General features: G+C 43.8%; 1 protein-coding gene across 1 annotated transcript in view; it reads right to left on the bottom strand.

Moving 5' to 3' along the window:
- LOC117346201 (vomeronasal type-2 receptor 26-like) overlaps window positions 1-27680 on the bottom strand; it is a 165931-nt gene that overhangs the window by 66084 nt on the left and 72167 nt on the right. Inside the window, exons 5-6 of the mRNA XM_033915603.1 lie at window positions 7213-8013; window positions 1591-1818 (exon numbers count right to left, since the gene is read on the bottom strand). Coding sequence (XP_033771494.1) covers window positions 1591-1818; window positions 7213-8013 — 1029 coding nt within the window. The remainder of the gene's footprint in view (window positions 1-1590; window positions 1819-7212; window positions 8014-27680) is intronic.

Genomic DNA, 27680 nt, shown 5'->3' with positions numbered 1-27680 from the left:
AATAATATTTAGAGCTCACTAATCTAAAGATAGGTTACAGTAATCAATAATTGAATATTCATAATACATCACATTAAAAACAAAAACGGTAAAATGAAAAAAAACTGTTAAAAAGGCAGAACAGCCAACAAATTTCAAAATAGATAAAAACAGCATCATGCCCCCTCACATCCCACTTACTTCCTGAAAAAGAACACCTTCTCCTTTCTGAGTGGGGGAGTGGCCAAGTGGTTCAAGAAGCTTCCTAAGCACCCTGAGGTTGTGAGTTCAATTCTCACAGCAGCTCCTTTTGGCTCTGGGAAAGTTGTTTAATATTTTGGGCTCCTTTTACTAAGGTGCCCTAGCGGTTTTAGCGCACACACAAAATTACCGTGCGTTATAGTACACACTAGCAAAATTATTACCGCCTGCTTAAAAGGAGACAGTAGTGGCTAGCGCATGTGGCAATTTAGCATGTGCTATTCCGTGCTCTAAGGCCCTAGTGCAGCTTAGTAAAAGGAGGCCTTTGTCTTTTGGAACTTTGCCAGTTCTAGCAATTTTTAAAGACTCATTATTAAACTTTGATATAAACTATAAATAAAACATTTGTGACCAAAGGTTGGACTTGACATCTCCAGTGCCTCTTTTTGTTGATTTTGTTTTGCCTCGAGGCTTAGTACCTTCTTTCCCTTTCCCTATAATACTCTATTGTATCATACTTTATTGTATCATGCATGAGCAGACCATCTGTAGATGATCTGCACATGATCAAGGGCAGCAACCTTTTTTTAAAAAAACTTTGTGAACCTGTGGTTTTAACCCACAGGTTAAAACCATGGGTTCGTAGTGTGGGGAAGGGCAAGAGAGATTCAGGACAGGCAGGAAGAAGAATGGGAGATTCAGGGTAGGCAGGGGAAGAATGGAAGATTCGGGGCAGGCAAGAGAACAAGAAATTCGGGGCAGGCAGGAGAAGAACAAGAGATTCGGGGCAGGCAGGAGAGAACAGGAGATCGGGGCTGGAGCAGAGAAGCAGGACAGAGAGCAGGGTGGCAGAGGGCAGGGAAGTTCGAAAGGACCTCAGCGACTGTTCCTCAGCAGTCACTTATTTTTGGATCAGCCAGCCCAGTCGGTGTTGCTTTTTATTTTAGTTAATCGCTTCCTGCCTATATTTGAATGCCGTTCCCCCTCATTTGCATGTGCGGATCGGAGGATGATCGGGACAGAGGCTAGTGAATCGGGTCACAGGGAAATATGGTCATAAAGAGGTTGCTATGTGGTCAGAAGTTCATCAGTAGGCTTTGTGAATCTAGCCCTTTGTAATCACAGAGAAAAAGCAATAGATGAAGCCCCATCCACTTTGTTTCTATTTCAAATGAGCCAGGAGTTTATTCCTAGTAAGTTGGCAGACATGCCTGTAACAGCTAATTAATCCCAATTGACAAATTACTATATGTACACACCTGGGATCAGCACTCCAATTTAAGTGATCTTTACAGAATCTGGAAGCTAACGTTTTGCCCATAAAGCCAAAAAACACCATTCGTTTGACCATTTTAAGACAAGTTTCATGATACCTGTTTGGATCACCACCTTCAATCACTTAAATCTAACCTGAGTGAAAGAACTCTCCCAGATGATCGCCTTCTCATCAATGGTGAAATCCTGCCCTGGGGGAGCGTTGGGGTTATAATGTCCAACAACTTCATATTTCCATGTCCCATCAGCAAGAACAATCATATTCGAAATATCGTATCCAGTGGTGAGCTCTCCATTTTTATCCAGGTGCATCTGTTCCCCCAGACCATTCTTAAAATGGAGGTTCCTCAGATAATGATGGAGCTAAGAAATGAGGGGTGCATTTTAAGTAGTGCCAGGTTAAACAGGTAATTTCAAGCATACATAAACATTTGTTTATAACTATAAGGAGAACTAATTTTAAATTAATTAATAATGGGGAGATATTATTTATTCCTCTGTGATATTGATTATAAAACTATTAAATAATCACAGCTCTTAAACTGATTAAAGAACTTTACACTGTTTTATGCATACAGCTACATATAATGTTATGTGAAATGCTCAGACCCTACACCCCGTGATTTAGTGATAACACCAAACTGGGGTTCATGAGGGGACCATCATGGCTTTCACCGTCCCCATTACCAACCATACCAGACTACTCAAGTGAAGACATTTTATCTGACTTTAGCAAGAATCTTAAAGATAATGATTCTACACAAACAACTTATCTGGATATGGTGGTGTTGTTAATTGTACTGAACCCCAGACGACTTTAAAACTGCCAATGCGAGTTCTTCTCTTTTATTCTTGTTGGCTTTATTTCTTCATAATAACTGTGCTGATGTCATCGTCCCCCCGACTCGAGTTTCGCGTCTTCTTCAGGGAAGGACACTGGATTGGTTCTCCGAAATGAATGAACAGCACAAACAGGGCTAACTCCCTGTTATCCCTGTTTGTGCTATTCATTCGTTTCGGAGAGCCAATCCAGTGTCCTTCCCTGAAGAAGACGCGAAACTCGAGTCGGGGGGACGATGACATCAGCACAGTTATTATAAAGAAATAAAGCCAACAAGAATAAAAGAGAAGAACTCGCATTGGCAGTTTTAAAGTCGTCTGGGGTTCAGTACAATTAACAACACCACCATATCCAGATAAGTTGTTTGTGAAGAATCATTATCTTTAAGATTCTTGCTAAAGTCAGATAAAATGTCTTCACTTGAGTAGTCTGGTATGGTTGGTAATGGGGACGGTGAAAGCCATGATGGTCCCCTCATGAACCCCAGTTTGGTGTTATCACTAAATCACGGGGTGTAGGGTCTGAGCATTTCACATAACATTATATGTAGCTGTATGCATAAAACAGTGTAAAGTTCTTTAATCAGTTTAAGAGCTGTGATTATTTAATAGTGAACTAATTTTAAAGCCATTTCTGGAGATAAAGCACTCTCCATCACCTCCCACTGACAGATGGGCACAACCTTAAAGAATGGACCAACTACCTGAAGAGCTTAGGAAAATTATTTCATAACAGCCATATAAACTTCTCTGATTCCGTTCTAAAAGTGCAGTATACAGTACAGTATAAAAATCCATTAAATAATGTGACTAGCCAGTAAATGGGGAGAAGGAAGGCACAAAGAAAAGAATATATATATTATCTTTTCAATTCATTCTTCCATCTTTAATGACAGATCTACAGGAAGTTAGGGCTGTAAGAGCAAAGACCACACCATTACACTCATCTTTAAAACCGAAACATGATTTGAAAGTGGCACTAAATTTTTTCTTGACGAAACTAATGTTCAAGACTTTAATGATTTTTGAACCTCAGAATTGGGTTTTTTTATGGTAGAAATTGTATAAATGGGCTGAAGGTGGCTTTGATTTTAGCTTCAGTGGATGGAATATAAAGACAGTACCTCATGGATTTCTATGGTATTTGTCCAAGAAATAGCAAAAAAAAGATGAGGATCAAACATTTTATATCACATTCATTGTTGATTTTTAATCATGAATTAATATGAATTTGACTTTTGGGCAGACTGGATAGACTTTTTTGCAGTCATCTACTGTTACTATCAGGCACATAATCAAGAACCGTAGACATCCAAAAACTCACAAAAATTGACACTTGGACATCTTACTAATCAAAACATCCAAGTGGTCACTGTGCATTCAGAGTAGAAATGGGCATGTTGGGAGGCATGTCATGGGTGGGATATAGGTCGGCATATACCTGTACATCCTGCACCTATAATCAAACCTTTTCCAGGGTGCCCTAGATGGAAATTAGATGATTTCAAGTAGACCAATTTGAGAATCATCTAAGTGTCAAAAACATACCCAAATTGACCAGATGAGCACTGGAGGGATTAATTAATGTTCCCCCACACTCCACCAGTGATCACTAAATGCTTCCTAACACCAAAACATGTGAAAATGAATCAGTACATATTTGTATCTAGAATAGCAGCACCTGGTTTTGGAAAAGCCTAGTAAAGCATCACACAGAGGTCTTAAGTAGCCAAGTAGGTGGGCTAGTGAACCATAGAAAGGAAGAGTCAGGATCATAAATCACTTTAACCAGTACATTTTGGGTAGAAACTGTGAGGCCACCAAAAACCACCAAACCCCTACTATACTACTGCCATATAGGTACCACCTGCAGGCAAAATGACTGGTAGACAGGTGGGTATAATTGATTTGAGAAGAGTTTAGGGGGCTCACCATCAATTATAAGGGGGTTATGGTGAGATGTATATGTGGTACCCTTTATGTGAAGTTCACAGTAGTTCCTTTTAAGAAGCCTCACTTCTTTGTTGCAATGTGTGAGTGGCCAGTCCATTACAATGGTAGCCCCTCCCATGTCCAAATAGTGTCAATTTGGAAGTTTCCAAATTGGATGCTTTTTTGGTAAGAAATGAGGTATAAATTTGGTCATCCTGATGACTTAGATATCCAAGTACATGAAATTACAGAAAATTGGATATCTAGCAGTCCAGCTTTCAAAAATGGCTGTTCTTGTACTTCCAACTTTTGGTGTTTTACAGGAAATGTCCAAAATTGGACTTAGAGGGCTATTTTTGATAGGATGTCTATTTTATACTTAAAGTACTGGATTCAATAACTGGTGCTTAAAAAATCATTGCTGAGAGCTATTCTATAAATGGTTCTTAGAGTCAGGATGAATACAAGCCAGAACCCCCCCCCAAAAAAAAAAAATAAAAAAAACCCTCCACAGAAACTAGAAATAGAGACAGAGAATACTTTTGAGACTCCATTTTTCATGAATTGAATTGAGAGCCATAGCTATCATTAGGTGTGGCCATTTATACCATCTAAATCAAGCAGGGATTCTACCTTATTCTATATGTTTGTCACCTTGAAAAATACCCCTGATCTAACCACAACTCTCCCCTTTCAAAGCCCCCTTTTTGGACTCATGTAAAATTTAAGTACAAACTCCACACCTAAATTTATATATGAAGATTTTAATTAATGCCAATTAGCACCAAGATTTGCTTGCTTCAGGGGGATACATTTCATGATTATCTCAATTCAGCAGGAGATCTCAGATCATGTGGCCATATTATGAATGTTACATATTAACTCTCCCACTTCAACATGGGGTTTAAAATTAATCAAAGCACTGAATTTCTTTGGATAGCACCACAGAAGTATTTTAAATGAATATAAACTTTTCCTGGTCATTTAAAATGCATTGAATAAGAACATAAGAATAGCCTTAGTGGGTCAAACCAATGGTCCATCAAGCCCAGTAGCCCATTCTCATGGTGTCCAATCTAGGTTACTAGTACCTGGTGTGACAAACCCAAGTCCAGTCCAGTCCAGTCCAGTCTATACCCCTTTGCAAAAGAGCTGACTAAGTAGAATGACAGACTACAGAGTTAGCTGACTACTGCTCAGATATTGAAGTGGAGTCAGAAGAGGCAGGTCAGGAAAAGTTGAAGCAGAAAAGCTGCACACGGTTTAAACCTGTCCCTAAGCATGCTAGGAGATTACTAACTTTCCAGCAGCCTATCCAGGCAAGGGTTAAGGCTGGAAAAGAACCTGCACTTAGCCAGATGGAACAAGCCTGTGTGTGGAAGGCCCCTCCCCCACCTAGGCTGAGGGGGAGTGTCTCTCCACAGCTTAAAACGAGGCAGTGCAGTATACTAAGGGGGGGGAAGCAGCATGGAGGCAAACGGGAGAGAGACAGTCACTCTCTCTTCACCCAGAGGAGTCTGATGCTACAGACTGGCAGATGGTGGATGCAGAGAAGCTGAGAGTTGGGAAGGAACCCCAGGGAAAGCCATGGATACACAAGAAAGTCTGGTAGGACCGGAGGTGGTGCCCATGGATATTGACATACAGTAAGAGATATGTGTAGTGCCTTTAGCTACAATTGTGGAGCCACCAGAGAACAGAGGGATTTATTTTGAAGGGGATTTGTATGTCTCTCCTTGTATAGTAAACTTTAAGTTTGTGCCCAAAAGCTTTATTTCTGAGGCTAACAAATGTTTTGAAGTATTTTCCTGCTAGCTGCTAGGCTGAGCCAGGAACGTTCCTCCCCCACAGCTGTGCATAATTAATTACCTTAACGGCACAGCAGGGCGTGCTGAGAACCCTGCATGTACCCAGAGCTAAGACTAAGCAGAAAGAAAACTTCTTCCCAGTCTGGGGTGTGCTAAGTTTGCCTTTTGAAACTTGTGCAAATGAGGATTACTTTTTACAGATCAACAGTGTGTGAGGAAACGTTAAGCTGGTGAAACCATGTGACATGCTGGCCAGGTTTTTGGTTACTCAGTTTTTGTTAAGGTTTGTTTTCCTTTGCTAGGCTTACATGCCCATGAACTGACACAGCTGCTGGAGCATAAGCGGCGTTGTAAATGCCCCGTAGATGATGTGCCTAAACGACCTGCCCTGGTGAAAAGGACTGTGTAGTGGAATACTAAGAAAGTCCAGAGGCAGGGGGGCTGAAGGCTAAGATGGGGCTTACCAAAACCTGGACACTGGATTTTGAGGATTTTGCAGTGTTTGAGCAGCTTATGTTTGCCTCATGATAATGATTGTTTGTTTTGAAACTGCTGTTCCTTTTGCTTAATGACAATAATAAAACTTTGATTTAATGCATTCTGACTTGGACTCTTCCCTTGCATGCCCTTATTAGGCTGATAAGAAGTCAGGCAAAGTCCTGAAGGGTCCATTGGTGGTAAGGGACACGCCAGGCCAAAGAACTTTGTCATGATCCCTGGGCTCGCAATGCAGTGCCAGAGTGCGGGTGTGACACTGGCCAAAACCCAAGGAGTAGCAATATTCCATGCTACCGATCCAGAACAAGCAGTGGCTTCCCCATGTCTTCCTTAATAACAGACTATGGACTTTTCCTTCAGGAACTTGTCCAAACCTTTCTTAAAACCAGCTACACTATCCACTCTTACCACATCCTCTGGCAATGTGTTCCAGAGCTTAACTATTCTCTGAGTGAAAAAAAATTTCCTCCAATTGGTTTTAAAAGTATTTCCCTGTAACTTCATCGTGTTTGTTTGTTCATGATTGTTGGGTGTATTTATCAAAATCATGAGGGGAAGAAGGTGGTTAAGGATGAAGGGTCACCTTCACTACTCCTGTGTAAGTTTCCCTCTCACTCTGTGCAAAGGATACCACTCTTTCTTTTGAATAAAAAATTCTGGTATCAAATACTAAAATTACCTTCCATGGCAAAGAGTGCAAAACTTCCCTATTTTCTCTAGTCCATGTGGTGCCATTTCTTGAGCCAGACATGATCATGTCATGCAGTGCGTGTGCCACGGCATACACAGCATTGTACACACTATAGCTGCTGCTAAAGGATGTGCTGAAACATTGAGAGAAAACCATTTTGTAAGACTTGCAGTCTCTTCTGATCATCTTTGGGCATCTGCTGTGACACAGGTCTTTCCACCAAGATTTAGCTTCGTAATCACTTGCCAGCCAGACAGGTTTCATCTCACGGATAAATTTTAAAAAATTTGGCATAACTTTCTTTTGTGGTTTGAATATAAAGAACTTGTTGCTTATGTTATAGTGATATAGGTATATATTTGGATTTAATAATTCTACCTCAGCTAGGGTGATAGAAACCTTGCCACTTTGTGCATATGTTTGATATTTCCGTATAAGTGGTAGTGGAAAGTCAGAGTATTTACCATAGTAGAGAATGATCACAGTTGATGATTCTTTAATTGTTCTTTGAAGTTGCTGTGAATCCAATTTTGTGGTTTTTTCCCGGTGAGGAAAGGTGCGATGAAATGCAATGCAGCCACCATTCCGTTCAATCCCTTCTTTGAGGATCTGGATAGATCTCATACTGCTTTCATCATCAGTTGAAAAGATACTGACCCATTTCCAGCCAAAATACTTCAGTAGCTTGCCTATCCCAGCAGAGAGATGCAACTCATTGGAGATAGTCCGATAAAAATAAGGATACTGAACACGGTCACTCATATAAAGATTCTGTGAAATATAACTGACCTGTCAAGAAAATATAAAATAATGAATATATAATCCTTTTTTAATCACTCTGAGAGAACAGTTTAAATCACATGGGTCATTGGGTCTAATAGCACATAATTTGCAGATTTGCTTGTTTCTGGGCTCCTGTTAGGATCTCCTTTATAAAATTGGGGGTCATTTTATAAAGGGACGTATTCTGTACCTGGTATTACATGCTCCCCCTTTGGGGAGATTTAGTCATTTACACATAGACAGTCTCACATTAGGCCAACTCTCTTCTTCCCACCCTCCCCACAAATCCAGGGATACTCCTAAGAGGGTGGTATATAAATGTATTTAACCCTTTCTAATCCCTTATATTCCTACTAAATCCTTAAGATCAGAAGAGAAATCTCTCCTCTTAGTCCCTTCACTAAGACTCATTTATTGAAGGAGAGACACGATCTTTTCTGTTACGGCCCCTCAAATCTGGAATTCACTTCCAATCAATATAAGGGGAGAAAAATTACTTAATTAAGTTTAAAAGGCTTCTGAAAAGCTGGCTTTTTAAGGATGCATGTTAGAGTATTAGTAACGCTGATAAGTGAAAATTGAGCGGGTAACCTTTCCCCCATCCTATTGTTTCATCACCTTGTCCTTTTCATTTGTTTACAAATTGTATTTAACCCTTCATTTTTTTTAACCTTCTGTGTCTGGTTGGTCTAAAGTTGTATTAACCTTCTGGTTTGATTAATGTTTTTTTACTCCAATTTTATCATTATTTGTAAATCGCATTGAATTATGATTTTGGATCAAATCAAAGTTTTATTAAACTTGAAACTTGAAGTGTCCCTGAATTTACAGAGATGCTAAAGATGAACCATCCCAAAGAGTGAGAATTATCACTCCAAGGAGTGAGATTGAGGGCTACAGAGTGAAATGTTTCAGATAGTACGCACAGAAATCTAGAATGATTTATAAGAACATAAGAACATAAGCAGTGCCTCTGCTGGGTCAGACCAGAGGTCCATCATGCCCAGCAGTCCACTCATGCGGCGGCCCAACAGGTCCAGGACCTGTGTAGTAATCCTCTTTCTATACCCCTCTATCCCCTTTTCCTTCAGAAAATTGTCCAATCCCTTCTTGAACCCCAATACCGTACTCTGTCCTATCACGCTCTCTGGAAGCTCATTCCAACTGTCCACCACCCGTTGGATGAAGAAAAACTTCCTAGCATTGGTTTTATGAGTGGTATTGCTTTGCAAGTGAATCAAGACAACATTAAATGGTATTGGCTTTTCTTTGGAGCCTCTGGAAGAATAAAAACAAAGTGGGGAACAGTCTGAGTAAATTTTTCAAGCTGGAAATATTCTTCAACCTAGTCATTAAAAATGTATGTATATTTGTTTTAGAGTGAATGTATTTGGTGAAGGTACTTGAAGTAAAGGGAAAAAAGGACAAATCAAGAAGAAGCAGTAGGCAGGAAGATGGGCTGAGATTTTTTTCCTACCGGTTGCACCACTTGGTTTATATTTCAAGGCACCTTTCTTTTGAAAATAGAGATTAGTGCATGGGTATATGATGCTAAATGTGATCAAGTGCAAAGTGATGTATGTGGGAAAGGAGAACCTGCACTATAGCTATGTAATGCAAGTTTCTATGTTAAGACTCACCACCCAGGAAAAGGATCTGGATATCATCACTGAGGATACATTGAAACCCCTAGCTCAATGTGTGGTGGAAGCTAAGAAAGCAAATCAGATTTTAGACATGGAAAAGAAAGATGCACAACCATTTGGGATTCATTCAACCAGGTCACAGAGGAAGCTCTTTAAAAAAACCCTGAAAACCCTAAGGCCTACAACCTACCCTCTAAATCCCTGTCCAGCAAAAATAGTACAAGTGAGTAAAGCCGGACAGGACTATTAAGTGCATCATGCTGACTCTACATAAAAGTAGGGGGAAACAGTATGAAGAAAGGTCAAAATAGCCTCACTAGAAGGCAATACTCCAAGGTATAGAGGTTAGTATAAGAATCTTGAAATTGCTGAACTAAATCCTTAGGTTAGGGGTGTCAAACTCAAATCACATAAGGGGCCAAAATCTATAACACAGGCTAAGTTGGGGGTTGAATACTTTATTAAGATACTTAGGGCCTCTTCTATTATACTGCGCTAGCAGTTTTTAGCGCAGTGAGCCATGCTGCTCACGACACTCATAGAGTTCCTATTAGTTTTGGGAGCAGCATGGCCCTCTGCGCTACAAACTGCTAGCACAGTTTAATAGAAGAGGAGTTTAATCTTAGTAGAAATATAGGGATACAACCTCTCCAACCCCACACTGACTCTCTGATATAAACAAAATAAATAAAAAAGACTTTTCCTTTCTCTTTTAGGCCCCAGTTCACGCTTACTGTCTAACACCAGCTCTGACAGGATACACATTTCAAATCTGATATATTGTGATCACAAAATAGAAAATAAAATTATTTTTTCTACCTTTTGTTATCTGGTCATTTTGCTTTTTCATCATCTTGGTCCTAGTTTTTCTCTTTCGGCTTTTTGTCTATCTTCTACTAATTTTCTTTCCAGTGTCTGCTGTCCATTTTTTCTCTTCTTCTCTCTTGCAGAGAGCTGCACAGGAATGGGGTCTATGGGAATCCCTTGGGTTCCCCCTTCAGATCACGGGGATCCCATGGGGACACCATTTCAGGTCATGGGTATCCCGTGGAGTTAGAGCAGTGGTCTCAAACTCATGGCCCGGGGGCCATATGCGGCCCGCCAGGTACTATTTTGAGGCCCTCGGTATGTTTATCATAATCACAAAAGTAAAAAAAAACAGTTTCTTGATCATTTGTCTATTTAGCTATAAATGACAATATTATTATTAAGACTTAGCCAAAAGGAAAGATTTATAAACTATAAAGAGTTTTACCTCATGCAAAATTGTCATTTCTTTAATAAGACATTAACTATTTTTTTCTGAGGCCCTCCAAGTACCTACAAATCCAAAATGTGGCCCTGAAAAGGATTTGAGTTTGAGACCACTGGGTTAGAGGCAGCTCAAGCCGAGAGGCGTGTCTTCTTTCCTTGCCTGCAGCGCGCACTGTGATAGGGATCTGGCTAGTCCTGCTGAATCCAAGGAGAAAGTCCCTGTAAACCCCAGTAAAAACCCGGTGACCAGGTCTAGGAAACATCCTGAGCGAGGTGAAAATCCTGTTAACAGCTGTAGGAAGGTGCCTGCCCCTTTAAGAGTATCCATAGCTCAAGCTGAAAGAACAGGGCCCTTTAAGAATTTGGCTAACCCTGCTAGGAGGGGGCGTGGCTTGTTGCCGAGGCTCCCATTTACAGAGCTTTCCTTGTCAGATAGAGGGGAGAGACAGCTGGGACAGGAAGCTGAGGAGAAGCTGGGAAGGAAGCCAGTTCTTCCAATTGAACCATGGCCAGCACAAGAAAGTTTCCCTGAAGATTGGGAAATGGAGGAACCAGAAGTCCAACCTGAGGAACAAGACATGGAATGCCAGGTGGACTATGACTTGCCTAACTGGGAGGAACACTTAATGAAGTGTGAGTAGGCTATTAAGCCCAGAAGTTTTCCTTGTTTTTTTGAACTTTTGAATTTATGTTTTGGAGCAGCTTGTGCGCTGCTCTGACTTGTGCTGGGAGTGTAAGAAGTCAAACCGGAGCCTGTCTCTTTGGGGAGGGCGGCAACACCTGTGGTGAACAGGCTCCTCTCCTCCCAACCTGTTGGGGATTTAGCTCTACCCAACAGGGACACAGTCAGAACCAGAGCCAGAGCCAGAAAGAACATTTTACAAGAAAGTGCTTGGACTGTTTTGTTAAGCCATGAGTATGGCCAGAAGACTAAATTAAGGATTTTTATATTGTAGCCAGTATCCGCCTTATGCTCAAAAGCTATGACTTGATGCATGACTGTTCTGTCATATCCTAAATGTGGCCGGAAGGCTAAACTGAGGATTTTGCTGCTATTAGTTTGGACTGACTCTGGAAGTACGGCTGGTGCTAGGAGTAGGACTTATTTGTTTGATAAAAGAAGTAAAGAGAATTCTTGAAAGTTTGTTTTCACTCATGCCAAATTCTGACATTTTTGTTTGAAACTTTTGGTGTTCCATTAAAAGTGTTTAGTTTGAACAACCTGGACATTTTAGTGTGCAATTTCTGGGAGACATTAAAGAATCTGTGTTCCTACCTTTATTTTAACTCCAGGACTAGGATTCAGCAGAGCCACTAGGCCTAGCCAGGATCCTTGTCCCACAGCACACATTGCCAACCGGAAGTCTTCCCCTGATATCAGAGCTGACGTCGAGGGAGGACTTCACATCAGTCATGTGCAGTGTGCAGTGCATGCAGCATGTGACTAATGTGAAGCCCTCCCTCTAATGTCAGCTGTGTCTTCGGAGAAGACTTCCGGTCAGCTACATGTGCGTGCTGCAGGCAGGAAAAGAATATGAGCCTCTTGGCTCGAGCTGCCTTTCAGAGCTCCATTTGGATGATGAGGAGAAAGTTACTGAGAAGATGAGAGCTGATCCAGGGCTTTTGCTTGTCAGAGCAACAGGATGGAATTTCCTCTGCCTGGTGCCAGCAGCATTCTGGGGCTGGATGAGGTTAGAACTCAGAGCAAACATTGCCTCTCTGAACATAAAGCAGAGTTCATCAGCAGAAAAGAACCCCCTCTGTTTCTTTTCTCTTTCCTGTTCTTGTCGTGTTTCTGTTTTAGAAAAATAATTCTTTAACCCCTTTCCCCTGCCATCTCCTCTCTCTTGCATGTGTTTTCACTGCTTTTAAAGATGTTTTGAATTTCTTTTCACTGCTTTTAAAGATGTTTTGAATTTGTATTACACTATCAAAGTTTAAAAATCAATAAAGATTTACAGAAAAAAAGAATTACTGCTGCTTGCTTCTCCTCTAGGACCCATCAGAGCTGTAGTCTAATGAGATCTACTCTCCGTGGCTTTGGCTTTCAGACTCTGTTTGGAAAATTTTACAGCCTTTTGTCACAAGGAAATGCTACTATGACTCCCCTTTTAGTTGTATTATTATTATTAATAATGATAAAAGGAGCCCACTGCAAGTGGAGTTTGAAACATTAATGGAAACATTTGACTGTCTTTATACTTATTTTGCCTTCACCATACAAAAGAAGACTTTGAGCTGCCTCCAACCCCTGCTGTTATCCGGATGTGAATGTTGGAGGCAAACACGGGACACCCAAGGGGTCAAAGTGGGAGGCAAAAATGGGACACAGAAGGGGGGAGGGAGTACCTTTTTGGACACAGAAGGCATGAACTTGGGAGAGAGGATGGAGGAAAGGAGGGAAAGAGATGCTGAGGTGGGGGAGGGAATAGAAAGGGATAATTGGGTGTGGGTGTGTCAGTGAGAGGGAAGAGATGGTCTGCACACGGGGAATGGAAGAAAGGAGAATTTTTGGTCATAGGGAGGAAGTGAGGTACAGATGAGAGGGAAGAGAAAGATGAGAGGGAGAAATGTGGTAGAAAGGGAACAGTGAGACAGATTGAAAGGGATGCAAGAGAGAGGAATGCTGGACATAGTGGTGAAGGGAATGGAGGGAGAAATGTGGCATGGTGCTAGAGAGGGGTGATAGAAGGAGAAATGTTGGGCATGGGATTGGTGGGCAGGGGTGAAAGATGCTGCACCATGGTCCTGGGGATGAGAGAGGGATAAATGCTGGACTATGGTATGAGAAACCAATGTACAGCAACAGAAGAATTTACAGAAAATGGGAAAGTAGAAAAAATAAACTGGGACCAACTTGATGGAAAAATAAGTAAAAAGACAACAAAGGTAAAAAACAGAATTTATTGAGCAAAATATGTTAGCTTTGGGAAATGTATATAGCAGATGTCTTTGTATTATGTTCAAAAGAAAAGGAAATACATTTCTGGTTTTATTTCTACAATGTTGAAGTACTTGCTGACCCTTGCTGTGGCTGATGGGGATCCCCAAGCACTGCCAGCAGAGGACCTCCTCTAGAGATAACCAAAACTCCCCTCCAACCAAGCACAGAAGTCACTGGTAGCATCCGAGAGCCACTGAGGTGTCAGCATCTGTGACACAGGGACGCTACTTTTGCCTGCCAAGCTTGGCAAAAAGGGAGCCCCGGCCACCTGCAGAGGAAGTCCTCAGCTCAGTGGCGTACCTAGGGGGGGGCGGGGGGGGCGGGCCGCCCCGGGTACCAGCCCTAAGGGGGTGTTCCCGGCCTTGCCGTTCAGTCCCCCGCCACCCCCGAAGGACCGCTCGCCCCCCTGGCCTCCCCGCACCACCTATGAACAGCCGCAGCAGGATCGCGAAGTCAGCGTCAGCATCCCTGCGCTGCTTCCTACGACGCGATCCCGCCCCTCCTCTGACGTCAGAGGAGGGGCGGGACCGTGGCGCAGGAAGCAGCAGGGATCGCTGACGCTGACTTCGCGATCCTGCTGCGGCTGTTCATAGGTGGTGCGGGGAGGCCAGGGGGGCGAGCGGTCCTTCGGGGGTGGCGGGGGACTGAACGGCAAGGCCGGGAACACCCCCTTAGGGCTGGTACCCGACGCTGACTTCGCGATCCTGCTGCGGCTGTTCATAGGTGGTGCGGGGAGGCCAGGGGGGCGAGCGGTCCTTCGGGGTGGGTCGGGGCATCAGGCCTTCAGGGTGGGGCGGGCGGGCAGGCAAGCAGGCTTTCAAGGGGGAGGGGGTGACAGGCAGGCAGGCAGGCCTTCAAGGGGGGACAGGCCTTCGGGGGGGGGTGCAGACATTCAAGGGGTGCAGGCCTTCAAGGGGGGCAGGCAGGCCTTCAGGGGGGTGAAGACCTTCGGGGGGGGGGTGTAGGCCTTTGGGGGGGTGCAGACCTTCAAGGGGGTGCAGGCCTTCAAGGGGGGAAAGGCAGGCAGGCCTTCAAGGGGGGGTGCAGGCCTTCAAGGGGGGTGCAGGCCTTCAAGGGGGGAAAGGCAGGCAGGCCTTCAAGGGGGGGACAGGCCTACAAGGGGGGGGGACAGGCCTACAAGGGGGGGGACAGGCCTACAAGGGGGGGGGCAGGCCTTCAAGGGGGGGTGCAGGCCTTCAAGGGGGGGTGCAGGCCTTCAAGGGGGGTGCAGGCCTTCAAGGGGGAGACAGGCCTTCAAGGGGGGGAAAGGCAGGCAGGCAGGCCTTAAAGGGGGGACAGGCCTACAAGGGGGTGGGACAGGCCTTCAAGGGGGGGACAGGCCTTCGGGGGGGTGCAGACCTTCAAGGGAGTGCAGGCCTTCGGGGGGGGGGGGTGCAGTCCTTCAGGGGTGGGGTTTAGGCCTTCAGCGGGGGACAGACCTTCGGGTGGGAGGTAAAGTCCTTCGGGGGGTGCAGGTCTTCAGGGGTGGGGTGTAGCCCTTCGGAGGGGGGACAGACGTTCGGGGGAGGGGGGTCCTGGTGTAAAAGTACACAGAGGGAGAGAGGGAAGGGGGGGTTCAAAGATACATGCATATGCCAGACTTTGGGGGTTAGAAATAATGGGTCTAAAAACAGAGGAGTGGGAGAGAGATGGTGCATAATGGGATTTAGGGAGGGAAGGAACAGAAAGGGAGAGAACTTGGAAACAGGGGATGGTGTGGAGGGGGGATAGAGATACTGGATAGGAGGATAGTTGGGAACAGAAAGGGAGAGATGGTGGATCCTGGGGTGGTGGGGAGTTGAGAAAAGGTGAATCTGTGGATGGAGACAAAAAAAAGGAAAGATGCCAGATCTCCGGGAGAGGGAAGGGAAACGGAAGGGGAGAACAGAGATGGCAGACGGATGGTTAGCACGGAGAAAGGAGACCCTGGCAAGCAAGACAACAAGAGCCTGGGACCAACAAGATTTGAATATTGATCAGAGAACAAAAGGTAGAAAAAATAATTTTATTTTCTGTTTTGTGATTACAATATGTTAGATTTGAAAAGTGTACATGAGACAGCTTGAAATGGGAACTTTTCTATTTTTGTGAATGGCAAGGCTGAGTTCAGTTAAAATATATGCTTTATAAGAAAATATAATAATGTGTTTTATAAAGTTTATAAGCATTGCTGGCATACTCGGTGAGGTGTTCCTAGTGTTGGTGGTGGTGGTAGCATGTCAGTGTGTTGAGAGGAAGAGGTAGTCTGGGAAATTCTGCTGAGCAAACTCTGGGCCCATTTCCACCCCCAGTTAGTCCACTCCACTCAACTGGTTCACACACTGAGTGGGTCTTTGGGTGTTATTTCTGGGTAGTTGTTTTAGAATCTCTTCCAGTGGTTTGTCAGTATCTCCTTCTGGTCCAAGGAAGGAAACTTTGTCAACCTTAGCATTGACCTTCAGAATATGTTTGTAACAGCGCTGCTTGTGTGGCATTAGGCTATGTAGTGATCGAAAGAAAAAAACAGACCTTTGCACATTTTTGCACTATATGGTGGGTGTATGAGGAGATTCATTTCCTGCACAGTTAAGTCCATTTTTTCTACTGAATAATAGTATAGGTACAATGAAAGTAAATAGCAAAAATGTTTGAGTAGATAATTAAGGAAATCTTTTTCATATTGCTTGCTTATGGACTGGGAAAAAAGACTGTTCAAGCAAATGTCTCCAGAACTGCTTTAATGGAAAAATGTGATTTTTTTTTTTTTAAGTACTTTGTGAAATTTATTGTTGTTGTGAAATTTATTGTTATACTTTGTTTAAACTTAAAAAGCGGTGTCATTAACAGTGAATCTAATCGAAAAATCGATTCAACAGGGTGAATCGGATCGAATGAAATATTTTTCTCTGAATCGGGCAGCACTATTGGCTACCATGAGAATGGGCTACTGGGCATGATGGACCATTGGTGTGACCCAGTTAGGCTATTCTTATGTTATGTTCTCATCTGTAGGGGCCTTTGTTTTCACTTCTTATTTTAATGTATTTTTTTCCTGGGAACTTATCAGTGTTTTTTTATAATGGGAACAAAAATGGAAGAGAATTAATGTGTGTGGAATGGGGGGGGGTAACTAATTTCTTCAGCTAAATAATTCAATCCACTTCAAACAGACATAGGAGAACTCACGCACCATTCACACACCCTCCAACCAAAAACGTCAAAAGAAAAAAACTGTTCGACAACCTCCTAGCCATTCGAGCTGCAACACTTGACCCCCAACTCTACAACCTATTGACCTCGACCACAAACTACAAAACCTTAAAAAAAGAAATAAAAACCCTTCTATTAAAAAAACACATAAAACCAAACTAACATAATCAGAACTGTCCCAAGCATCACCTGCAACTACTCCATATGTACTTCTGATGTCATGACAATTCAGACATAATTTATGTTATGTTATGTTTGGAATAATGGTTACATAAATGAGGTTCAATAAAAGAAAATTTTCTGTGGGAGCATTTGTTGGAACTTCTGTTATCCTGATTTCTTCTATCTGTGGGCTTTCTTTAGCTAACCTACTTATCTGGGGCTTTCCACTTCTGCAGCTGCCCTTTTCACGGTCCACTTTGCGCTTGCACTCTCTGGGGAGGGGGGGTTGGGTCTGGGCTTGGTGGGGTAGGTGTGTCTGGTAGTTTTGTCTGGGTGGTGGCTGGGTGTTTCTTGGGTGCTTGTTGTGCGGATTGGTGTGTCTGGTGAGCGGTCTGGGTGTTGTTGCTTGTGGGGGTTTTTTTCATTATAAAATATGGCTGAGGGTCTAGTCCGGCTTATTATTCTTGTGGGTTCTGGGGTGGGATTTGTTTGCTTGCCCCAAGTTTTGGCCTTTTGTTGTGTATTGCTATGCCTCTCATTGGCAATTTTCTCTTGGGAGAGGCTTGTTCATGCTTGTTGTTGCTGTTACTCTCATTCTGTGTTCTTTTTGATAATGTATAAGTTTCTGTACAGACCATGGTTGCTTGTCTGGACCTTTTGCCATTCTCAATAAAAATACTTTGGAAAAAAAAAAAAAAAAAAAAAGAAAATTTTCACTGCCTGTTTCTATTCTGACCATTTATTCCATTTCATGGTTATTGCAAAAAAAAAAAAAAAAAAAATTTTACATGAGGGGGGGGGGGGGGGGTGTCAAAAAATGATGGGCCCCGGGTGCCACATACCCTAGGTACGCCACTGCCTCAGCTGACATAGCTTGGGGGTCCTCATCAGCTGAGTATTTATATTTTATATTTACATTAGAGGTTCTGGTAGAAATCCTTTACAAAGTATGTATTCTTCCCAATTAATATTTCCCAACTAAAGTGTCTTTGCTTATTTGTAAATTCATCTACTCTTTATCTCCTCTAGAAATTACCAGATATCTTCTTCTTGTAACAAATTTTTTTTTGTAATTCTTTTGTAATCCACCCTGAACCACAAGGCAATCTCTAATGTAATGTAATGTAATCAGAGTCTTTAATTCAGTAGCATAATTAAATGAAATAACTACTTCTGAAGTTTATAGGGACAGTCAGGGACAGATTCTAGTGGGGATGAGTGGGGATGGATTTGATTCTAGTAGGGACAGGCAGGGACAAGTTTGACTCCAACGGGAACGGGTTTGATTTTACCGGGGAAAGGTGGGGATGGGTTTGATTTCTGTCTCCATGCAACTCTCTATTCTCTTGTTCCATTCCCTCCTTAAGAACATAAGAACATAAGCAATGCCTCTGCTGGGTCAGACCTGAGGTCCATCATGCCCAGAAGTCCGCTCACGCGGCGGCCCAACAGGTCCAGGACCTGTGCAGTAATCCTCTATTTATACCCTTCTATCCCCTTTTCCAGCAGGAAATTGTCCAATCCTTTCTTAAACCCCAGTACTGTACTCTGCCCTATTACGCCCTCTGGAAGCGCATTCCTTATGCCTGTCTTCAACATATTGGTTTTTTCCATTGAGCTTTCTTAACTTTATTGCTTCTGTCCACTCAAATCTTGCCCTCTTTCTCACCGTTCTTTTAAAGTTTTTTTTAAATTTTAAAACAATTTTATTAAACAGTGCAAAGAGCCAAACACAGGCTAAATGCCAACAACAAAAAACAAAAGAGCATCCCCAAGCAGAACAACAATCCCCCTTCCCTACCGGGTAATATACATTCCCCAAATAGCAGGCAAGTAACCCACCAGCAAGAAAGAATTGACTGGATATTCCCAAATTAAAGCCTTTAGATGATGCCCCTCCAAGCACCATAGGCACGCCAAATGTGATGAAAAGAACTACAGGTATCAGTTTGTAAAGCAGTCAGTTTAGACATAAGATAGATATCATCCACTCTAAGAGGAAGATACAACTGTGCAGGAAGAGCAGTCTGTTTTCAAAACTGGGCCACACAGTCTGGCTGCCGTAGCAACCAAAGCCACAAAATGAGCTGGATCACAATCCAGCCCCTGGGCAGGTTGATTGAGCTAAAAAATGTCCATGTGCAGAGTACAGGAGTATGCAATACATCAGACAACATCTGTTGAACCATTCCCCAGAAGAGTACCACTTTAGGGCAGTCCCACCAGATGTGCCCAAAAGTCCCCAGCCCCCCACAGCCTCTCCAACAATAATCATCCCCATCGGCATACAAATAGTACAACTTCTCAGAAGTGTAATACCATTGAAATAACATCTTGTATCCCTGTTCAACCAGGGGAGTGGCCAGTGAGACTCATAACAAGGCACCATAAAGGCTTTCCCAATGTTGCAAATCAAGTGGCACCCCCAAAAGGGCCTCCCATTTATGCTTGAATGATCTGTCCTGGGGACGGCTATACAATAGGGCTTTATACAATCGTGAAATAAGTTCCACAACAGAGCCCATGCGGAACACCTGAAGAAAGGCTGAGTCCACTTTCTTCCAGTCCAGGAGAACCCACTTCTGTACAAAATCCCAAAGCTGGGTATAGGCAATAATATCTTCCGCTGGGAGATCATAGACATCCTGCAAAGCTGCAAAAGGGATCAGTTCCCCTTGGAAAATCAGCTGGCCCAGCACTCGGAGCCCACTTCTCTCCCAGCGCTGAAATATCCCAGAGTCCCGAGCAGGTAAAAACCCCGGTGCATATTGAATAGGGGTAGCATGAAAATAGCATTTCCGCGGGAACCAAGACCACCACACCTGTTCCCACAGATGCAAGGTGCAAGCCATTCCATAGGGAGCCCCCCCGCATAACATCCCGAAGGACCTCCAAAGGAAGCCACGGTAGGGCCGCAAGGGGATAACTGGGCTGGAGCTCCTGCTCTAACAAGACCCAATGTCTGATTGGGAAAACCCAATGAAATAAAACTTGTAATTGGGCTGCATAATAATAATTAAAGAAGTCAGGAACTCCCATGACTTCATGGAGCCTATACCAATACATATGCTCCCGTCTAACCCTGGGTGGTTTATGATTCCAGATGTAAGTGAAAGCTCAATGTTGAAGCTGAAGCAAAATTGTTTGGGGACTGAGAGAGGCAAACAGAATAGATATAAAAAATGGGGCAAGACATTCATTCGTAATGCATTAATCCTACCCATCCAGGACAAATGTAAGCCCTACCATTGATCAAGATTAGCAAACACAGCACGCAACAAGGGGGGATAATTCAGGCAAAAAAGCTCATCCAGGTCCCTAGATACATGAACCCCAAGGTATCAGATTGACTTAGCAGCCCAACGAAATGGGAAGGCCCCTTTTAAGCCAGTGATAAGAGTCAGCAGAAATAGAAAGATTAAGAATCTCAGATTTAGTGGCATTAATTTTGAACCCCGCCACCTGGCTATACTGCTCTAGGACCCGCAGTACCACCCACAGAGTCCAGCGGTTGAGAAAGCATAAACATGATATCATCGGCATAAAGCGATATCTTATGTTCCTGTGCCCCCACAGTAATCCCGTGTATAGCAGTATGAGCCCGAATAGCCACTGCTAAGGGTTACATCACTAACACAAAAATAAGGGGAGATAACAGACACTCCTGATGGGTCTTACGTTGTACCAAAAAAAGGGATTGTATACTGGCCATTAACCCGCAAACAAGCCTCTGGGTTAGCATGCAATAAGGTCAACCAATGCAAAAATTGCCCGGAAACCCCAGGCGGCGGAACACCACCTGCATAAATGGCCAGAAACCTGATCAAAAGCTTTCTTGGCATCAACGAAGAGCAATAGTGAGGGAATAGAAAAATGCCAGGCCACCCAAATGAGATGTAACACTTTACGAATATTATCTCCCAGAAATAATACCACATTGGTCCCCATGAACCAGTGCTGGCATAAATATTTACAAGCGGATTACCAAGATATGAGTAAACAACTTATAATCTACCCCCAACAAGAATATCAGATGATAGGAGCCAGAGCATGGGATCCTTCCCAGGCTTAAGAAAAAGTGACACCACAGCTTGATGAAAAGAATACGGTAAACTCTCCTCCGCTAAGAAAGAATTAAACAACTGAGTAAGAGGATCCACCAAATAAGCCGCCATCTTTTTGTAAAATAAGAGGAAAAAAACCATCAAGCCCTGGCACCTTTTGGGCAGACAGATGCTGAATAGCCTCTAAAACCTCAGGGAGCTGAATGGGAGCAGAAACTACTCCACATCTATTTCTGCCAGTCGGGGCAAACTGACCCCTGACAGAAAAGCCTCTATCTGCATCTGAAGCAGAAGACCCGGGTGTATATAAAGTGCAATAAAACTCCAAGAAAGCCTGATGAATGGCCACCTCAGTCAATTGGAGCAGCCCAGCAGCATCTCAAATCTTAGAAATGAGATGTTGAGCTTGTGTCTGCTGAAGCTGCAAGGCCAACAAGCGACTCACTCTCCCCCCACTCAAAATACTTCTGCTTCCGCCACTGAAGAGCCCATGCCATCCCCTCTAAATCAAGCTCCTGTGACTGTCGACATGCCACCAGAGCCGCACTGCCCGCTTCAGTGGGATGCCGATTATGCCAAAATTCCAAATGCCGGAGACGAGCCAATAAGTCCAGTCGTCTAGCGACCCGACATTTGTTACGATACACTCCCTATGAAATGCAACACCCCCTCAGAGTCGCTTTAAAACTCTCCCATAGTACACCCGAGCTGACCTCACCTGTATTGTTCAAAGCAAAAAAATCTTTAACATCACCCTTCAACAAAGACAGGGTAGTGGGATAACAAAGCAAAAAATCATTCAGTTGCCACAGACAACACCCCTCCCTATCGCGACCAACATGCAATTCCAAAGAAAGGGGAGCATGGTCAGACCACACTCGTGGCTCAATAGTGGAGCCACCAATGCCTGGCAGAGTACGGCGAGGAGTCAACCACAAATCGATTCTAGTATATGAGTGGTGTAAAGAGGAATAATAAGTATAATCTCACACTCCCGGATGATGATAATGCCAGACATCAACCAGATCATACCGGCGTAAGAAACGAAGAAACACTCGACTGTCACCCCTTGCATAACGAATTGCCGAATTAGAATTATCCTCCTGGGGATTGCAGGTTAGGTTGAAATCCCCCCAATTAGAACTGTGCCATCCACATGATCCAATAATAAGCACTCCAATAATGTACAGAAGGCCCCCTGACCTGTATTGGGTACGTAAACATTCAGAAAGCTATACAAATGGCCTTCCAGCTCTCCCTTGACCAAGATATACCGCCCTTCTGCATCCCGAATTGCCTCTTTCAGAGTAAACTGTACATTCTTGTGGATAAGAATACCTATTCCCTGGGTCTTTTTGTGGATTCCATTGCAGGAAAGAAAAACATGAGGATAACACTTATGCAAGAGCAACTTCTCAAATTTAGATTGAAAGTACGTTTCCTGAATAAACCGCATTGCCACCTTCAAGGGACACAACTCCTTAAAGAGCAATCTCAACTTTTGTGGGGTATTCAATCCATGTACATTATAAGATAAATAAGTATACTTAATACCCCAAAAGGAAGTTGCCTATCCAGGCTATCCATCCCCTCCAAAGAACCCTGATATACCCACAACATGCACACAGGCAGCCACTCAAACCAGACAAACCCCATCCAATCACACAGTCTCCAAGCCCCAACAATACTCGGTTCCCCTACCCGATCTCCCCCAACACCCCCATCCAACCCTCCCCTGCCCCTCATGGTCCATCCACCGAAGCACATGGAATCCATGCTACCTGGAATTGTAAAGAAACAGCCCACAGATCCCCCATACAGCAGAATAAAGAAAACCTTCTATCCCCAAAGCTACACCCAAAGAAAATACAGGTACAGTGCAGCAAGAAAATGAACCATGTCACTCCAAATCCTATAGCAGGTTACTTAGGAGCTGCCTCTGTGGTCATAGGATGACGAGCCACTCAAGACCGGATCACCTTCTGCCAACCCAGGCCCCGCACAGAGGTAGAAGCAGGAGACCGCTAAGGCAAAGGAGGCAGCACTGAGGCCGGTAGCAACCCAGACTCCACCAAACGAGCTTACACATCCGCCACTGCTGTGGCAGAATAGGTCTTGCCGGCATGTGTAAATGCCAATGGGGTACAGCCAGTGATAAAGGATGCTGCAGCTCCATAGAAGTTGAGTGCAGTCATGATAGGAATGCCAGTGATGCAGAGTTGCAGGAGCCACATCTGAGTAAATCTCAATATCCACCTTCTCCCATTTAGTCGACCCGACTCCAAGCCGAACTGCACACAGCACATGTTCCTTGTCCACATATCTGTGGAAGCAGGTCACATCATGCGATCGGTTGATATCTCGGAGTCCCGCAATCCGGTGAGCGCGATCAAGCAAGGGTTTGCCCACCTCCACTGGGGACCCAAAGCTTTGATGCAAATAAAATCAATAACTTCCATACAGCGGGCATCAGAAACTGTAACAGGTACTCCCTGAAAGCGGAGGTTACATCACCTGGAGCGGTTCTCCAGATCCTCCATTTTTAAGGTGGAGGCTTCCGCTTGCTCCTCCAGTGCAGCTATCTGCCCCCTCAGCTGTGTTAAGTCCATGCTGTGGGTCTCCAGCAAGGTTTCCGCCTCACCCAGTCTCCCTCCGATGTCACTGACATCACATTTCAGGTCTGCAATGGTGCCATTAATATCCACTCAGACCGCTGAAAGTTCCTTTTTCAGTTCCTGGAACCAGCTGCGTATCTCATGCCACAAGCCTGGTAGTGTCGCCTGAAGCGGCTGCTCCATCTGCGCAATCCCAGCGCTCTCTGCCACAATCTTTGCAACAGGCTTTAATGGCCCATTTGACAGCGGCAAGAAAAAAGCTTTTTTTAATATTTATCTGTTTATTCATTTAAAAAAGGAAAAAAGCTTTTATATCGGTTTGTTTTTTTGTGTGTCACCATCGCTCCACTTGCCATAGCCTCACCAGCACACTGCAGCACTCGAAAACACCAGGGTGAGCCCAAAGGAGCCTAAAACAGCTTCAGGGATGGTGGAGCTATTTCCCTAGGCTGCCATCAGCCATGATGATGTCACTTCCTCCCTCCCTTCTTTTTAAGTTTTCAGCTACTTCTCAATTCTGCATCTCCTCTCCATCCCTAGCTCTCCCATTTCTCATCTCACTCTTTTCCCAGCCTTCAATTTCCTTCTATTTACTCCCCATTACCACATCTCTCTTCCTCTCTCCCCTTGATCCAACATTTTGCTCCCTCTCTTTTCTGTTGTTCTACTTCTCTCCCCCTTGATGCTGAACAATGAGATGGAAGGTAAAAAGAGATGCTGCATCTCTCTCTCCCTTCTACCTCATGCCTAACATTTCTCCTTCCAATCCAACTCCAGATCCAACTTCTCTCCCTTTCTCTTCCCAAATACCCCCATCAATCTGCCTCCCTATCCCTCCAAGTCCACTATTTCTCCCTTTCTCTTCCAAACAGTTCTCCTTTCAAGTATCTCTTTCCTTCTTCCTCCACACCACCCCAGGTCCAATCTCTTTCCCTTCATACCTGTCTCTCTCTCTTCACATCCCAGCATGTATTCCCTGCCGCACCGGTCCCTCTCTCCTCACAGTCCAGCATGCATTCCCTCCCATGCCAGTCCCTTTCTCCTCACAGCCCAGCATGTGTTCTCTCCTGCTCTGCAATGTTGCCGTCAAGCTGAAAAATCTGCCAGCCTCTACAGTGATTCAGCAATGTTGTCTGCAGCTCCTCTTCCTGCTTTCCATGTGCCGTGGTCTGTCTCTAATGATGCACAACTTCCTGTTTCTGCCCAGGTGGACCACGGCAGATGGAAAGCAGGAAGGGGAGCCAAGGACAACATTGTTGAATTGCTGCCAAGGCTGATAGATTTTTCAGCTTGACGGTGAAATCGGATCGGCATGGGAGAGAAGACATGCTGGACTGTGAGTAGGGAAAGTTCAGGAGCACTGCCACGGGCCATATAAAACGGCTAGGTGTGCCAGATTTGGCCTGTGGGCCTTGAGTTTGACACATGTGCCTTAGGTAATACTAACAATAGATCTCCTTTCTTAATTGCTTGGATCTTAAACTTGGATCTGACCCACCCTGTTTTTCCCTTAATAATAAAAAGTGCTATCTTTATAGAAAAGCAATCCTACCCTCTCAGTGAGCAATGAATTAAACTGGAATGTTAGTTTTTTTTTTATTGTAGGAGTACCATTCTATCAGAACTGAGCAAATATTGACCTCCTAAAGCATTCCTGAACAGTCTGAAATATCCAGTCATGACATGCTTATTCACACACAAAACTCACACATACCTACAAAAAACCCAAACTCTTTTCCACACTCATATCCTCACCCCCACAGCTCCTTGCCAGAATAAACCCTCATATGAATGCCAGATCTGAATGTGAGAAAACCCATGGGGAGTCAGATCAGGCTTCCCATAAATCAGCAAATATAGACAAGCAAACTGAGATACAATAACATTAACCAGCAACTCCATTGTATGGATGTAGAACTGTAATGCAAAATGAAACAGTACTTATACTCCAAGTTATCAAAGAAGACCTTCAGTACAGCTGTAAACATCTAAATGGGGACACATTCCAAATCAGGTAGGATATCATGTGAACTTTCTTGTTCTTCCACAAATTTCAGAATAAAGTCTGGACACCCTCTCTATTTCTGATGATTCCCCTATTAGCCACCGCCTGAGAACTGATCCCCTTTCTCAAATTCCCTTGAGAAGATGCCCAAAGCAGGAGGCCTCTGATACCAGCCACTTTGCCATGCCCCTCCACCAAGAGGAATCCATCTCCATTGGTTCATGCCATAACATTCTAACAGAAGTTGGAGATGCATTGTATTGCAGCAAACTTTGTTTCATGGTTGATGACCGATGACTAGAAGAACAAACACAAATTGTGCACAAGAAATCACAATAACAGCTCTTCCCAATCTACCTTAATTTCCTGACTTGGCCTCAGGTGACTCCATATTTCCTAAACTTAAATTTATACTGTAAGAAAAGTGATTTTGAAGGACCTTGACATGACCTTGGGGTTTTCCTTAACCTAAAGGCTACTTTGTGTTTAATCTTACTTATCAGACTACTCTCTTTTTATTCTGCATGAGCTACAAGCTATGTGCTGTAACCGCATCCTGTGTAAGCTGGAAATACTTTGCCCTCCTGGACAAGTAATGATGAAACTGCAAGGCTTAGAAAAGTAGAGTTGCTCCCTATAGGAGATAAGGTTAATCCCTGAACCAATAGTAAATGCTGGCTTAGGACCAATGTATATCAATAAGTTGTAGTAAAAGTAGCAAATGAAAAGTTTGTAGTTAGCATCCACCTGGCTTAGTCAGGAAATGGATAAATGTCACTGCACTTCCTGACTCTCGGCACTTCTGAAGCTGCTAGCTTAGTGCTCGGAAGTCTTTTCTGCATGTGCTGAATAAAGTCTGTTTCTTTCTTCACATCTCTGAGTTTTTGTGGCTGACCAAAGTGACATTTAATTTGGTGCCCGAACAGGTACTTGAAGGTCTTTTGACCGCCGGTTACTCGATTGGTCACTTGTGTCTGGTCTGAGAACTGACCTGTCTGCCAAGCTGGCTATCTCCTCTTGAGATTGGTTAGCATTCGGGGCTTGGACTGGCTCAACTGATTACTCTAGTCCTGGTTTGAAGTACAGGACCTGGTATTTGTCTGTTATCTGTCTGGTTCTGGGTTGTCACCGAATTGGTAAGTTCAGAATTGATAATTTCTGCCTTGTTTCCTTCTTCCTGTCTTAGTAAACAATTTGATCAATTGTTGAAATAGCAGGGAGGGATTCTAGGACCTGTAATTCTCTGATTGAAAAACTGAGTTGAAGTTATTGTGTGTTTGTCTGTGAGAGAGTGTTTGAGACGTCCATGTGGACGGTACGAGTTCAGACCTGTTAGTACTGCGTTTCCTTTGCCCGGAGACGGACAGGGCCAGGAATACAGGGAAGCATTTTTGTCCTCCATTGCACGATGGGGGAAGTCAGTCTACTTATGGGGATCCTTTGGATAGAATGTTAGTTAATTTTAAGAAGAAATTTGGCTCAGACTATGGGGCCACACTTAAGAAATCAACCCTCATTCATCTATGCCAGTTAGAATGGCCGACGTTCAGTGTGGGATGGCCCCCTTCAGGGTCTCTAGACGAAGCCATAACCCATCAGATTTTTATTGTAATAACCCACCCTAAGACTGGCCACCCTGACCAATTCCCTTCTATAGATAGTTGGTTAGACCTATTCCGTACTAAGCCTTCTTGGCTTTACTCCCCTGTACCCAAGAAAATACAGTCCCAGGTCCTTGCTCTTAGGAAGACTGTCACTGACCATTGTCATCCGGGTCAAGTTCTCGCTTCCGAT

This window comes from Geotrypetes seraphini, chromosome 12, assembly GCF_902459505.1.
Source record: "Geotrypetes seraphini chromosome 12, aGeoSer1.1, whole genome shotgun sequence".
NCBI classification, from domain to species: Eukaryota; Metazoa; Chordata; class Amphibia; order Gymnophiona; family Dermophiidae; genus Geotrypetes; species Geotrypetes seraphini.
This window is presented reverse-complemented; position numbering and strand designations above follow the sequence as displayed.